The 16,019-nt window shown below is 46.9% G+C and overlaps 1 protein-coding gene across 3 annotated transcripts in view; it reads left to right on the forward strand.

Annotated features, from left to right (window-relative positions):
* TOX2 (TOX high mobility group box family member 2) overlaps positions 1-16,019 on the forward strand; it is a 139,306-nt gene that overhangs the window by 52,960 nt on the left and 70,327 nt on the right. For all 3 annotated transcript variants that reach the window (XM_061375471.1, XM_061375473.1, XM_061375472.1), the window contains one exon: positions 4,695-4,760. In XM_061375471.1, coding sequence (XP_061231455.1) covers positions 4,695-4,760 — 66 coding nt within the window. The remainder of the gene's footprint in view (positions 1-4,694; positions 4,761-16,019) is intronic.

Raw genomic sequence — 16,019 nt, forward strand, 5'->3', positions numbered from 1 at the left:
GGTCTGTCCCAGCTTGCAATGTGTGTTTAGTTTTCTCATTTGTTTTTGCCTTAGCACCGTGGGACCCGTTTGACCTCTGGGCACATTTACAGGTTTGAACATAACATCACATTGCAAAAGTAACAGACCAAAGTGGGTGTAGAAAAGCAATAATTAAAAGTGCTTCATAGAACACGATCTGAATGAAGCCTGTGCTCAGCTCCTGGTATGGGCTGGTAGATGCACAGCAGCCTCTGCCTCTGGAGCTGTGGAACTCTCCTTGTACCTCTTGCTTAGCTGCAATACACATGGTGCTACGTGCCATAGAGAGGTGCTCTAGTGGAGTCATGGCTCTGTGTCCATCACCCTGATTTCCTTGGGACTCTCAGCTGGAATGGGATTGACAGTATCTGTGTGCTGATCCACCGGTGTGAGATGAAGACACCTCCTGTGGCATGAGATGGTGCTGGCACAGGGTGCCCAAAGAAGCTGTGGCTGCCCCATCCCTGGCAGTGTTCAAGGCCAGGTTGGACACAGGGGCTTGGAGCAAGCTGCTCCAGTGGAAGGGGTCCCTGCCCGTGGCAGGGGTTGGAACTGGAGGAGCTTTAAGGTCCCTTCTAACACAAACCATCTGATGATGGTGATTTGACAGCAATGCCTTTGTTGCCAGAGCTGGTGGGAGTTTGGGCAGTTCCCTCTGAAGGTGTTTTGGTTTGATTTTAATCTGCCCAGTAGAGTTGTTTCCACCCTGAGCTTGTTGCCTCAGGCAAGTTTGAGCTGGGACTTGGCAAAGTGGGGCTTTATGGGTCCTTTTTGAAGCAGAGGTCCTTGATTCTGGTTATACCTGTAGGCAACCATTGCTAATGTAAGTTAGATAAAGATGGGATGAAGAAAAGCCTTAATCACATCTTCCTTCCTCTCACAGTTCCCCAGCTTGGCTACACAGGGTTTGCATTCCCAGATTTTCAAGCAAACACCATGCTGTGGATGCAAAGCACTACAAGCTGAGAGGCATCTCTGCTTACCTTTGTGCTCATTTCAAGCAGGAGAGGGTGAGAATTAGCCACAGCCACTGATTTGCTTAATAGGCTCTTCTATTAACCAAAGAATAACAAACATTGAATAATTACCAAAGAGCAAAAGGATGCTAAAGATAATTGCATGGGAGTATATTCCTTTCAAATTAGGACATGAAAATGATAGCTGCCACTCACATTTGCACATCATCCAATACAGGCTTGACCAATTTTGAGGTGCATAAATGGTGAAGAATGGATGCACTGCAGTCTGGAACTGCCTTGGAGGCTTGACATGCACTGGGAGTTAGACCAAAGTGAAAAGCAAGGAAGCGTTTGTAACCAAAGGGAAGTATTAAAATGTCTCTTTCTGCCCTAAATTTACCTGGAATGATGAAACGGATTGTTTCGAAGTGCATTCGGTAGCGAGGCTATAATGAGCAGAGGGAGAGCACATTACTTATCTGCTCTACCTGCCTCGTGTATAAGTGGCAAACATCTAATTGAAAAAATACCCTGATGGGAGAATTTCTAATAAATTTGTTTGCACCCTCATAGCCTGGAGGAGAGGGAGGAAAAAATCCAATCAGCAGTGGGGAAGTTCCAAAGTTTCCATTGCATTTTGAGTCTTGATTTTCAGGCTGGCTGCTCAGGCTGGCAATCAGAGGCACAGTAATTTTGAAGGCAGGGTTCATTACAGTTATTATGGAAGCATCGAGGGCAGAAGGAAGTGTGGAGTGGAGATAGGGGAATAGTAGAAAGCCATAAAAAATACATTCTGACAAACAGGGTGATGCAGAGAAAGCCGAGTGCTTGTCCTGCCCTGGACCTCCCCACTGAAAGACACTGTGTCCTTCCCTAATGTAGATTTCCAGGTGACTTTCACTTCTGAAGAATCAGGAATCTTTTTCTGCTGGAGGTCAGGATTTGGGGTATTTTTCCCAAATTACTTGAATCACATAATCCCAGGCTGGTTTGTGTTGGAAAGGAACTGAAGATCATCCAGTCCCAACCCCTGCCATGGGCAGGGACCCCTTCCACTAGAGCAGCTTGCTCCAAGCCCCTGTGTCCAACCCGGCCTTGAGCACTGCCAGGGATGGGGCAGCCACAGCTTCTCTGGGCACCCTGTGCCAGCACCTCAGCACCCTCACAGGGAAGAGCTTCTGCCTAAGATCTAATGAAGATACTAGAAGACCTGTTGCAAACTGATCTTAGGCTACATCTGCAAAGGAGGAGGAGGAGGACACAAGTGGGGTGCATGTTTGCAAGGAAGCAGGATGGATCAGGATGTGCATCATCTGAGTATTTAAATGTCTAGAGGGGCAAAGCTTTTACTTGGGAAAGAACTCTTCTTTTGCTGAAGTAGAAGCAAATATTTCCACAGTACAAATTCCTGACTGCTTCCAGGGATGGACAGAACTATCTCCCCACCGTAATATTTTTAGGGCTGCTTGCTGGAAAGCTCTTGTGCAGCTCAGCTGAAGCATCTCAGTGTGCAGTCTCAAGGTGCAATTGCTTTTAAGCATCCCACAGTACCACATAGCTCATCTGTGCAGCTGACCTGACACAAAGCTGTGGTCTAACAGAAGATGTTGCTGCCTGTGGCAGGGTGTTGGAACTGGATGAGCTTTAAGATCTCTTCCAACCCAAACCATTCTATGATTCACTGCCAATCAGGCCACTGGCCGGGGCTCTACATCCATGTGGTGCAGGGCCTTGGGGTGTCTTGTTCAGGTTGCAGGATCCACCCAATGTTTTATTGGTGATGTGGTTCCAAAAAGATCTAGGGAATAGGACCTCAGGACCACAATTTTGCCTGCTCCAAAAAGATTGGCTCCTGAAACCTCTGCTGCTGCCCATGCCAAATGAGAGACTGGCTCCTCCTGCAGAGCCTGGGTCCTGCTATTGGAGGGCTGAGCATCTCCACCAAACTGTGCCCTCTCTTCTGCAAATTCAGCCTTCTCTGATGGGGTTAGCAGAGGGTATTTGGGCTGTGGAGCTGACTGAGTCTCCATGCCTGGAAGCACCACAGCTCCAATTGGAACCTTGTTAGCAGGAGCTGGCTGTGATAGCAATTGTTTTACAGGTGGAGGGAAATTCAGTTTCAAGTGTATAGGACCCAGCTGGCTTATAGCATCATAGAATGGTTTGGGTTGGAAAGGACCTTAAGATCATCCAGTTCCAACCCCCCTGCCATGGGCAGTGACACCTCACACCAGATCATGTCACCCAAGGCTCTGTCCAACCTGGCCTTGCTTCTGTGATAACTGCTTGTCCCAGCAAGCAGTTATCATCCATGCACTGCGGATGCTCCCTGCACCCTGTGGCTCCTGCCTCATAGATGGGTTTAACCCAATCCTGCATTTGCTCAGGAATCCCCTTCCCCCTGCTTCAGCTGCTGTCAGGACTGGGTAATGAGTGGCACAATACCTGCTCTAATTCTGCTGCTTTTAATTGGTTTTCTCTGCTATCCCAGAGGATGGTTTGGCAATTAGAAGGTGTCTGATGCTGAGCAGAGCTGTGTTACCCATGCTTGGCTTTGCTAACTCTGCTGACTTTAATAGCTAATCCTGTAGCACTCTGAGAAATGGAAGTGTAATTAATAGTCTATGCTGAAAGTCTGCACCTGGTTTTATTTAGATTTCTCTTTTCTTGTTCTTAATATGACCCATTTCTCTTAAGGCATAACTGCTATCAGCATCCTATTAGAGAGCAAGAGGACACGCGAGGGGTGAATGATCCTCAATTCATCATCCAGCTTGTAAGGGCAAAAGAGTTGGCTCTTCTTGTTAAGTGTATGGTGTCATTCACAGCTGATACCTTCATCCTTGTCTCGGGAGTGTTTTACGGCATAGTCCATTTTATTGCCATAATTAATTTGTGAACTTAGCCTTGAGAACTGCCCCAGCCATACTTTGTGCCAGAGCCAATCCTGGAGGGCTTTATTCCTTCATTTGGAACCAGAACAAGGGAAAAGCTTCTGTTGTAGCTAATTAATGAGAAGAGTTTTGCTTCGCTCCATGGGGGTTTGGTAGCCTAATACATGGATTAGCATCTCAGAAACAGGGGAGGGGGACAGGTGAATGCTCTGTGCTCAGCTGGCTCTGCCTCTCACCCAGGAGGTGAGCAGGAGACGGGGGAATTGTGCCTCCTTGCAGCCGTAGTTTGCAGACAGCATCAAACTGTTGGGAATCAGGCTTTGCACAGAGATCCCCTTGTGTACAGTCCTGAGTGGCTTTCTGCATTGCTGCTGTAGGTTTGCTTTGGTGCTTAAGGAGTACGTAGCTGTCTGGAAGAGGATTGAATGGGACCTGCCTGTCTTGGAAATTTCCATTGATAGAAGTTGGCTTTTTTAAGCTGATGGATGGCCTGGTGGGAATTCAGGAAGAACTTCATTTGGGTGATCTTTGCTGCTGGGTACATCTGTAGTCTTGCATATCTTTTTTATTTATTTGAGTTGGAGCAATTAATTCATTATTTCACTGAAAAACTAGCATGAATGTACTACGTTACCATGCCCCGTTGCAATAATGTGGTGTACGTGTGCTCAAACACTCAAAAGCTTGAAATGAACGGCTCATTATTTTCTTCTGAGGATTTTAGCTCTTTACATGAAGAGCCAGGAAAGCTTTTGGGGTTCACATGACCCTGGGGTGCAGATGGCATTTCACTGAGTCTCACTTTCTTGTCTCTTTCTAGTTTGATGGGGAGAACATGTACATGGGAATGAACGACAACGCGCAGGAGTTTCTATCGGCAAATCAGGTAAGCGCAGTTTGCTGGGGTGGCCAGTGTGGAGAGATTTTATAGGGGACTTAATCTGCCCCAGGAACAAATTCTAGGGGCTCTCTGTGAACCTGCATTGCTGGACATCAGGAGGTTCACTGGATGGGGGAGTTGCCAACCAGCTTCTGCCAAGGAGCAACAACGGATGGCCTCAGTGTGGGGTGAGGCATGTGCCTGATACTGCCTCTCCACTGAGACTGAAAAGCTTTGCTTCAGCATCCTTCACTCAAAATAAGCATGCAATTGGTGTTTCTGGATGCATTGAGGTTTCCAAGTATTGTGTGTACTTCAGGTGTCTCCTTCCCTCACGCAGAGTGTTTCCTGTAGCTAAATAGATGGACAGTTAGCCAGCGTGGGGAGAAAAAGGAATCGAAGGTTTCCTGTTTTGGAGCTATAAGCCCACACGTGGAGGACCAGAATAGAAGTGCTCATGTCTCACAGGTGCCTGAGGCATCAGGGCTCTCTCTGGGCTTGGATAAACGTGAAGCAGGCATGTCCATTCACTGGAGCCCTAAAAATACATTAAGTCCATCCTTAAGTCCTGATGGGACCTAAGCACGTGCTTATCTGTCCTCCTGATAAGAGAGGGCCCCATCTGCATCCCCCAGTAGTCCGACCCTACTAGAACGTGCTGGGGCCTCAGTGCATTTCTGAGGTGCCTTGGGGCAAAGCATCTCATCACTTCCAGCTGCCTTGTGAGGGAAAGTACAAGTTCATTGCTACTATTTCTCAGCATCCTGATTTTGGGCTGTGTTGGGCTCTTTTGATGTAGGACCCTGCTGACCCCAAACACGTGCATTGTATTTCCATCCAGCCCAAGATAATGACGGATTCCACTTGCCCTGGACCTGATGTGTGTGGCCTGGGGCGAGGTTTTGGTGTGTTTCTGATGCTGGGGTTTGGTACTTACTGCAGCATCACTATGAATTACAAGGCTAGTGAGTCACCCACAGTGTATCCAACTCAGATACCAGTAGTGATTAAAATATATGCACCCTAAGCTGAAAACAGGATGAAAACCTGTTATTTGTCCCCTTAGAGCATGTCAGTGCATTGGCTTATTGCTTTGGAGAGTTTTTCCTGCTCTGGCTTTGTCTCATCTTGCATCTTCAGTTGCCCACCTTGTGCTGCTGTGCTTGGGACAGTCAGAGAGGAGCTGGGAGTGTGACCAAGGCATGCAGGTGGCACCAGGGCTTGCCAGGTTGGGTGCCCCATGGGATGCTGCAGTATCCCACCCCAGCCTCACACAGGGTGGCAGGAAGGGAGTAGGAAAGGGGATGAGGATCCCAGTCCGTGCCCTGCAAGGATATTAGTCATGGTTCCCACCCAGTATGAGCTTTGGCTGAGGAGGACAGGGAGCAGCCTTCCTCCCTCACCCTCATTAATCTCCCTTTATTTACCTGTACATCAGCACGTGTTTACCAGAGAACGCTTTATAGCACCAGTTATGACTTTATTACTAATAACACAACTCTTCCGTTTAAATGGGGGTTCCAGATGTTTTTTATTGTTTGCTAAACCTGTTTTAACCTGAACAAGTACATTAAACAGCAGGAGTGTGGTTTCACAATCTTGCTCGAGAGGCTGCTAAATCACCGGTACATGCAGGATACGGCTCAGCCTTTGGGATCCTTGGGGACAAAGGCAAATCGTACACACTAATTACTGAAGCCATCATGCTGTAATAGATGGGCCTGGTGGGTTGGGGATTTTAGTCTTAAACTGGTTGCACTGGGCACCGTCAGGCACTCAGCTTACACTGAGGCCAGCTCAGGCACAGGGGCTGGGATGTCCAACACTAACAGTGGGAAATCCTGGCTTCACATTGCCTGGTTTAGGGCACACTTGCTTATTTACCCCAGCTTTGCACTACAGGGTGAGCTCTGCTGGTACCAGCATGCTTGTGATGGCCTGGGGTGAGACTGTCACCATGAAATCCCCACTCCAGCCCCTCCATGCTTCGAAGCGGGTGGGAAGGGCCAGGAGAGCCACAAATGAATCTCTGTGTGGCTTCATTGCAGCTGGAAAATTTTAGAGGTCCACAGATTGAAGAAGTTTGATAATGTTTGTTATAGGAAATTCTGGTTTGCCTTGTGATTTCTCTTTTAAAATACCTAGAAGGAGGCAGGCAGAAAGCAGAATTCAGTTTATCACCTCCTCCCTCCTCCCCTGGTTTAAACCCAAGGGGGTTTAAATGGCTCCTGCCTGTCAGTGCAATGCTTTACACCTTCTGCAACTTCTTCAGCTCTTGAGTCATGCTTTCCCATCACACAGATAAGATTATTCTCATTTTACAACTGGAGCTATAGGGATGCTGCGGATAGAACAGTCCTAGGGCAGCATCAGGATCTTGCAGCACCCTGACATCAGCTTTATCTCAGCCCTTTGTGCTGTTTTTGATCCTAAGGAGCTTCTGCAGTGTCCCATGGTAAAGCCAGGACCAGTGTTTGTTTCATCATTCCCAGCCCTGTAAAGCTGCTAACTTCTTCCCCTGATCTTACTCGATGGGATTGCTTATGTGCCACTGCCTGCATTTCTTGTTGTCATCCCAAAAGGGGCTGGTCTCGGCAGAGAATGAAATGCAGAAATACAGGAGCCTAAAACATAAAGAGAGCGCTGACAGATCCAGCCTCATATAGCCCAGCCTGCTTGGGGAGAATAATTCCTCTTGTTCCATCAAATAGGAAGGACATTTGACCCCAGAAGCGAGTCAAATGTAAAATGTAATTCAACCCCCAACAGGGGCCAGAGTATAAATGCAACTTGACATCTGATCAAACCATCGTGGACATTTGACCCCTGAGATGAGTGAGGTATCTGTTGTGTCTCATGAAGTCAGCAGAGCATCATTCCTCACCCCTGTCAATTTTCTTTCTATCTTTCCTTCCCTCCTCAAACAGGGACAAGGAATTAAGTAGTGCAAAAATCCTGAGGCATGGACAGATTAGCAGCCACATGATGGACTCTGAAAGATGAGTGAAAATGCAGTGGTGCTGTTAAAAGAAATAAAAACAGCCACAAAATCAGTAAGAAAAAGCATTTATTAGGGCCTTTGTGATAGGGAAAATAACCCCAGGAAAGGCAAAGGTCAGGAAATTCCTCGTGTAGATGGACAGGAATGAGTTGGTTTTGTTTGGCATCGAGACTTGCACTTGCAGGAAGAGTCCACAGGTGCTTTATAAACATGAATTAACTACATCTGGGAATACCCTGCAAGAAGGTCTCATTATCCCACGTGGTGGGTGAAGTAATGCAGGAAATGCCTTACGAAGGGAGCTGGGATGATGTGATGCCACATATTGGAATGACTGTCCCTTGGCTTGTTTGGAGCACGGGTGTGACTCTGCTTGTTCATGGAGACACATTAAGCAAAGCCTTAGGGGAATGTTTGCCATGTTCTCCTCTCTCCATGGCATGTCCCAGGCTGCTGGCAGGGCAACAGGTAGCTTCCAGGGGGGAAAGAGCTCATTACTTACTGCTGGGTGTTTGTGATCCCACGCTCTGCCTAATCCCAGGAGCTTTCAGTGCACGGCTTATTCCAGCTGAGCAACATGCCTGTTTCTGTACCAACGAGTTAATTTGTGTGACGCCTCATGCAAATGCTGTTACACGTCAGTATCGGTTATTCAGGCCAGGGAGATAGATACAGTGGAATATGCAGCTCTCCTCTTTTGTGAAGGAGAGCACAGATAGGACCTCACTGCTTTAGCTGTGAGTGTTGGAAATATGATAGTTAAATAGACAAAGTTACTTGCACATCGTTTTCTCTTCCTAATGCTGCTGTTATACCATTCTTTTGCTGGCACACTCATGCTGCCCATCTGTGTATCAAAGCCATCAGGTCCTGGCTGCCACATCTGTCTGCGGACATGCGTGGGGGCTGCAGGCTTGCACAGCAGCATTGGCACAGCTTGATTTCACCCAGCTCTGGTGAGACACACATGTCCATGACCCTGCAGAGCAGCCAAGAGGGCTTTAGTTCTGGCTGTGTGCCTCAGGGCAAGGCTGGGTAACTCGTGGATGGAGCTGCTCACATTTATACCCCAGAGGAAGCAGATCCGTGGGCATGGATGTGTTTGCACATGGCAGCATGTGCATAATGAAATAGAAGGTGGGGTATTCTCTGCTGTGTGCAAATCAGCAGGAGCTCAGCTGAGTGTGGGGGTTATACCAGTGCACCAATGGAAATGGAGTTAAGGCTGTATTTGTCATGTGCATACATATATAGAGCACCTGTCTTCAGATGTGTTCCTATACATGTTATATGTGCCTGCCCCTTTCCGCACACATGAAATCCATCTGCGTATGTAGCAGTGTGCTTGGATGGGTATAAATCAACATTTATCTACTGTATCTATTGCCCTTTATCTGTTTATCTCCATGCATCTTCAAGCTCGGGTCTGTATTAGCCATAATAGATACAGTAAGTCGCTGATCTGGTGGGTCAAATGGTCAGGGCTCTTTGATCAGCCGTCAGGATACATTACCACCAGGGCCTCCGGTGGGGCTTGAATTACAACTTACATTTGACTCATTTCTGGGGTCAAAACGTCCCTCTTATTTGATCGAATGACAGAAATTGTATAATTTGTATATATCCCTGAGCCATATGTGCTCTGAGTGCCACTCTAATGTGTTTTATAAAGGCACAGCTGTCTCGGTGACTTATTTAAAATGGGATTTTGAAGTAGTGTTCTTGCCATTTAATGTCCTCATTCAGGGTTACACAAGGTTTATCAAATAATAAATAACATTTAGAACATTCATTTTAGCATAACAATGGGTTTGCTAGTTATAAGGAACTGGACGGCACAATAAAGCTGTGTTTGGTAAATAAGCAATCATGTAGAAAGCAAGCAATAGCATAATTAGAAATTAATGACAGTGTGGGAAGCTATGGATACCTTCCTCGCATGCTGCTAGTGCTCCAGACTAGACAGAGCTCATCTTGGCAGCCTCTGCTATAAAATATGGCATCAAACATTGTCATAATACTGGCAGACGTGTTGTGCTCCCACCTCCTGGGCCTCCCACCAGTCTCCACTGAATTGCAGCAGAATGGCAGTGGTTGATAAAATAAAGCTGGGGCTGGGGCAGATCTGTGCTGTGAGAGTGTGGGGAGTCCCCTTCCCTTTCCTGGCCAAAGGCAGTGATTACTGCACAAAGTGGCCATGGAGCCCAGGCAGCATGGGGGCAATTGAGTGCTGCTGATGAGTACCTGGGTCATCATCACGTCATTCTTGCTCCTTCCTCCCTAGTAGGAAGCTGTAAACCAGGACCACTATGGACTTTGGTTTTCCCTCCATCAGCACCTTTGGTAGTGAAGCAATAGCATGCAGTTGTTGGGGTATAATGTGTTCTCATGTTGGTTGATCCCTGACCTAGGACATCGAATTTGGAGGAGTTACAGGACACATGTACATATAGAAGGCCCCTAATGAAGAGAAGCCAGAGCTTTGTATAGACTCAGAGTTGAAAGAGGATTAATCAGAGGTTGACAGTGCAGTGGAAGCTGGGAGTGTGCGCTGCAGCAGGCACCTATGCTAAGATACAGGTTTTGCTCTTCCCCTGCACCCCCTTTGAGTAATACTCTATGATTTCATATCAGACTAAGGAACAGAGGGAAGACATTGATAGATATCAACTGCCTTTCTCAGCAGATGATTCAGGAAGAATCTCATGTACTATTTTAGAATGAACAATAGATTGTTACATGTCATTTATTATAATCAGCAGCTAATGGAAACTCTTCCAGGTGGGGCTTTGGAGGTGAGCACAACTACAGCTGATGATCCAGGCTTCTGAATTTTGCATGAGCTCCTATGTGATAGTAAAAGGTGCAGTTGGGAAGCAATTCCTGTAACCTGGTCACAGCAAGAGGAGCTGCTGTTGCTGGTGGAAGGTTGGCTCTAGTGCTTAAATGAACTAATAAAAACATCCCTTGGTATTACAAGCAGAATGTACATCATCTTCAACCCTTGGTCTCAAAGGACTCCTAAGTTGTTAACAACAGGGTGTTTGAAAAACAGCCATCAAGCATCACAGAGTGAAAAGCTAATATAACTGAGCAGTTCCTAGACCAAAATGGATAGTCTCTGCTTCCATTGCCTTTACTTGGGGCAGAGGGGGGAACAAATAGCATCTTATACAGTTGAAGGTATCTGTCAGGTAAGACAGAACACCTTGTATGGACAGAAAACTATGAGGTTGTCATGATGGTTGAATTTCATGCATAGATATTTCATCAAGGAACTGAAGTTCCTGGATAGATTTAGGTTTAGGAGCAAAGGCAGGAGGGAGGAGATCAGAGGCCATCAGAGTAGTGGTCAAAAGCACACCCCATGGCTGGCAGCCTGAGGGCTCAGCCCAGTGTCCACTGCTTCTCCAAGGTCTTCCAGGCTACTGCAGCCAGCTATATGCCCTTTGGTCAGTCCAAGCAGTACACTTTCCTTCTTTTTCCCAAGTCTGTCACAGGTTTTCTGGGATCTGAATCAGCCCAGAGATTGTTTTAGAGCCAATGGCAAAATGCATCTGTATTAATCAGCTCAGTCTCAGAGGTGATAGTGTTGGCTATGGGGGTTTCTTGGCACCAACGTTCTGTGATGCCCAGCAGTGGAGCTGAAGGCAATGTGGACCTGAGATTCCAAAAATGCTCCCCGTGTGCTGGAGGGTGGAGGAGATGGAGTAACTGGGACTGCTTCAGAGCACCATGGGCACAGCTGACAGTCCAGCCCAACTAAGTAACACCAAAGGGGATCTGCTGGTGTGCACTGTGGCTCTGGTGGCGTGAGGACACATGGCCTGGCTTCCAGCAGCACTGATGAGCTTGTAAAGCCAACGGCTTATGAAATAGCAACAAAATATAAAGGTGGTAAGCAGTATCTGTTAGCCAGTGAAGCATCACTTTATCCCAGGTTTCCCGCTGTGCTCAACACCATTGTAAAGGGACCACAGTTGGTATTCGCCAGGCTGTTGCCTTTGATGGTCGTCACAGGCTAGGGCTTAGGTAGAGACCTAGACATGGAGGAACCTGGGGCAGCTCTGGAGGGAGCAGGTCACCTTCAAAGCATAGGTACCATATTAATATGGTGTTTATGTGCACTTTAAATCTCCTGACAGTGCTGCTCTGGCTATCACTGCTCCTGAGAGGGTGCTGGGCTGTCACCAGACAAAGGCAAACCTGGAGCTTTTATGCACAAGCTGTTTCTGCCTTCAGATCCTCCAGCTCCTCACACTGTGCTAATTCCTCACTGCTTGTCTCCTGAATTACCCACTGTGACACAGTGTGATTGGGAGCCAGGTCTTTACATGCTAACGATTGATGCTGAGTTCTGATAATGCAATAACATCCCTACTGGTTAGCTGCGATGAGCACGGTTTTCTACTGTGTCCTGTTGGGGGGCTTGGGTTTGGCTCCTGCAGAGGTTGGTTTGCTTCTGTAATGGATCCCTGGGGAGTGGCTTTGGCAAATGCTGTTTATTTGTGGAAATGTAGCACTGGGCCACAGAAATATGAAACAAAACCAGCCTGTTGCTCTTGGGATTTCCTTTCCCAGCTGATTGATTACTTCTCATCGCAGTCCCAGCCCGAACCAGTGTTTGGGTCTGCCGTCACAACAGAGTGATTAACTGGGAAGTCACTTACTTCCAGCAGGAAAGTGTTATTTTCCATTTCAGAGTTTGGATGATGGCCTGTGCAGAAAGGGAGACCCCTCCATACCCTCAGCCAGCTTCGGAATGAGCTCTTCTCTCTATTGTTGGCTTTGGGGCTGCCCTTTGCCATACAGGGTTGGGCTCCACTCTAGCTTCCCAATGGCCTGATCCTCTCAGTGGAGCATCATGGGGCTCTGCATGTCATGGAGGATGATGAGGGTTATGAATCCCTAGTGTGGCCATTCAGCTCACAGTCAGGTGTTTACTCCAGCCTCTACTCGCTCACGTGGTTGTGCAGAGCAGTGGACCTGCACTGGTGTCCAGCAGTGCTCTTGCAGCTAGCCTGTGAGCATGAAGCGGTACCCAGCCCCTCACTGCCCTAACAAAGTGGTGGGACCTCACGGGGAGCCCACCCACGAGAATGGGCTGGCTTGGTGCCTGCCCCCAGCAGGCTGGTTTGTGTTAGCTCTTCAGCTTCTGCTCCAGAATTTGGTTAGCAGACCCCTGGGCATCCCCTTCTTGAAGCCTGAACAGCTCAGAGTGGGTGCAGCTTGCAGGTACCTGGGCAGGCAACATGGGTGTCCTGGGTAACCTGGGCAGGGGAGCCTGTGTTGTGGGTCCCCAGGAGGGGAGCATGCACCATGGATGCCCAGGAGAGGGGACTGTGCTGCTGCAGGTAACCAGGGAGAAGATGGCAAGTGTGTGGTGTGGGTACCACGGCATGCGTGTCCCCAGTCCTATGTGGTCCTGTTCCTCTGGGGAAGGCTTAGCTCTTTCCCTGTCAGGTGATGCACCAGGCCCGGCTGCTCAGAGCTATGATGGGAACCAAAGTCAGACACAGTTAGGAATGCACTTGCTTGTCACAGGCAGGTGTGCTCTGAAGGACCACAGGCTTAGCTCCTGCTGGCAGGGTGAAAGGTGGCAAAGCTGACCCAGAGCTCTGCGTTTGGCCTGTGCATCCATCACCCTTGTTGCAGTCCTGCTGAGGACCGTGCTGGGTCTCACTTCTCCATGGCACCATTTTCATGATCAGCAGCCTCTGAGCAAGCCTGAATTAAATTTATCTCAAACTAGGAAATCCATCAGCCGCCATCAAAAGTGTCAGAGCTGCTGCTGTGTACCTCAGGTCTATACATCTGTGTACACTGTAAAGGGCAAAATATGACTTGGCTTTTATTACTTTAATTAAAACATGAGTGAAGAGTATGAGATTCATATTAAATTGTATTTTCCTGGCTGCTGTGTGAAAGAGCTAACTGATCTGATTACCATGAAGATTACAAACTATCAAAGTGAAAAAGAGCTTTTTGCAAGTATTTCATATTAAACCTTCAAACATAACACTTTAAGAATAATTATAGTTGTATTACTGGAAAGTGATTCATGAATTCTGAATAAATAGAAGACCCTTAAAGGGAAATGTTCCAAGACCACAGTTTTCATTCCAATCTGATGAAATTTAGTATCATTTTGCAGCTGTAGAATAAAATGAAAAAAAAATATATGTACATAGAGTGTATTGAGTATATGTCAGACTAAACTAATGAGATTTTTTTCATCAACTCTAAGCACGCACGCAGACAAATGGAATAGCCATTCTCATTTTCTGTAATGGAAAGCACTGAAAGAAGAGGCAAGAAAGGATCTTACTGCTCGCAGGTCTTTATTCTACCCTTGATTGTTAAATAATATATTTTCAGTTCTCATCTCTCGACTGCAGAATGTTTGAACTGACATTAATGGGTATATAAGAGAAAAGAGCAAGCTTTAAAAAAACTAAGCAAGTGAGGAAGGGCTAGGATTGGGAATTTTATTAGTATTCCCGGTGGGCTGTAATAAAGATACTTTTCACACAATACAGTGAATGTTTACAGCAGACAATTTAGTTTCCTTCCAACAATTATGAGAGAAATTGAATCTCAGGAAATGTTCGTTTTCTCTAAAATTAGACATAACAATAAAGATACCCCTGAAAGTTTATTAAGGAGGGAAGAAAAGAAAAAACAAACCAAAACACAACAAAAGGCAGGAGTCTCTGGAAGACAATTTAGCAAATTTATTTTAAGAATTCCAGATGACTGGAAACAGAAACAAAAGCAGACACCTACATGGTGCTGAGGGCTCGTGCTCCCCACACCCAGCTTGAAGTTGGGGCTGGTTTGCTGTGGAAGAGCTTTTCTTTTTTCCCTAGGGTTCAGTAATTTCTAGTGCATTTTGGAAGCAAATACCCAAAAGGTGCTTGTTTACACCCTGTACCCATCTAGAGGAGGATTCCCATCACTTCTGCAAGCAGGGGAGGCACAAAGTTATGCTCTTTTGCATGCAGGTCAGGATGCTACAGGCCTGGGAGCCTGCACTGGTAACAAAGGAGGATGTGAGGTTCTCACCTGCCCACCCTTCATCCCTGGGGGGGTTTCCATGCACTAAGCACATGGAAGGGAAACATCATTATATACATCAAAACTAACAAAGCTGGGAAACCATCGAATCCCAGCCTGGTTTGTGTTGGAAGGACCTAAAAGCTCACCCAGCTCCAACCCCTGCCACAGGCAGGGACCCCTTCCACTGGAGCAGCTTGCTCCAAGCCCCTGTGTCCAACCTGGCCTTGAACACTGCCAGCTCTTCTGCAAATGTGATGTTTCATCTACCCCCCTGCATAAGTGCAGTTACGCGTGGGTTTCCATGTATGAAAAGCAACTTAGCAAAATACGGTGAGCTTGGGCCTTTAGGTTTTTTCCCAAGAAAATTGGTCATGAAATGTCAAGAGAGGAGCTGCAGGGAAAAGACGGGAATTACTGGGCACTTGAATGCAGCTTCAGGAAGGAATTTATCCTGCTCACAGAGAGCTGCTGAGGATCAAAAAGGGAAAGCACTCTGTGAAGCGCAGAATACTTTGAAGCTCTTTGAGCAGCTCATGCTGTGGTGTTTAATTTTTGAAGCACTGTGATTTGAACAAGCAGTGTAGTTCTTCTTCTTGCCCTGGTTTCCAGGCTTCGGCTACAGTGTCCATGTTAGACACACCTGCTCAATCCTACTTGGCTTTTTCTTTTGCCGGTGCGATCTTTGATTGTCAACTTCTGCCTCACTCTCTCCAGTCTAGAAAGAGATTCCTGTTGTTTGGTATCGAGAATAGGGATGGGGGATACATGGTGAAAGCTGACATAGCTTAGCTTGCAGCAAAGCTTCTGTAGTGATCTTTCTCAAGCAGATTTATCTCACTTTGGTTATATTTGGGGCTAGGCTTGGATGATGCTTTTTGGTAAATCCAAGTAGGACTCTTGAGGTGCCTGGTTTGGTACCAGCATTAACAATAGGAGCACTGAGTCATCACAGGTTTGTGCAAATATGTAGGCTTTGTGTGGGCTTGGATTTGAAAGATGGCAGCTGAAGCCCTTGAGTACACTGGACAAATGTGCATTTTTACCATGGGGTCGATGTTTTGGTATTCCCTGCAGCCCTGCTGTACCCAAAGCCTTCCCTGCTTCTCCATTTGCATCTTTCTCTCATTTCAGCTCTTCCACTTCTGCCCATTTCTCTTGGAGCAATTCAGGTTCTACCTGGCATGTTGTGAACTAGTAAAAATCGT

This window comes from Neopsephotus bourkii, unplaced genomic scaffold, assembly GCF_033783945.1.
Source record: "Neopsephotus bourkii isolate Nb327-2 ecotype Australia unplaced genomic scaffold, CSIRO-AGI_Nbou_v1 NB_1663, whole genome shotgun sequence".
Taxonomy (NCBI): Eukaryota; Metazoa; Chordata; class Aves; order Psittaciformes; family Psittacidae; genus Neopsephotus; species Neopsephotus bourkii.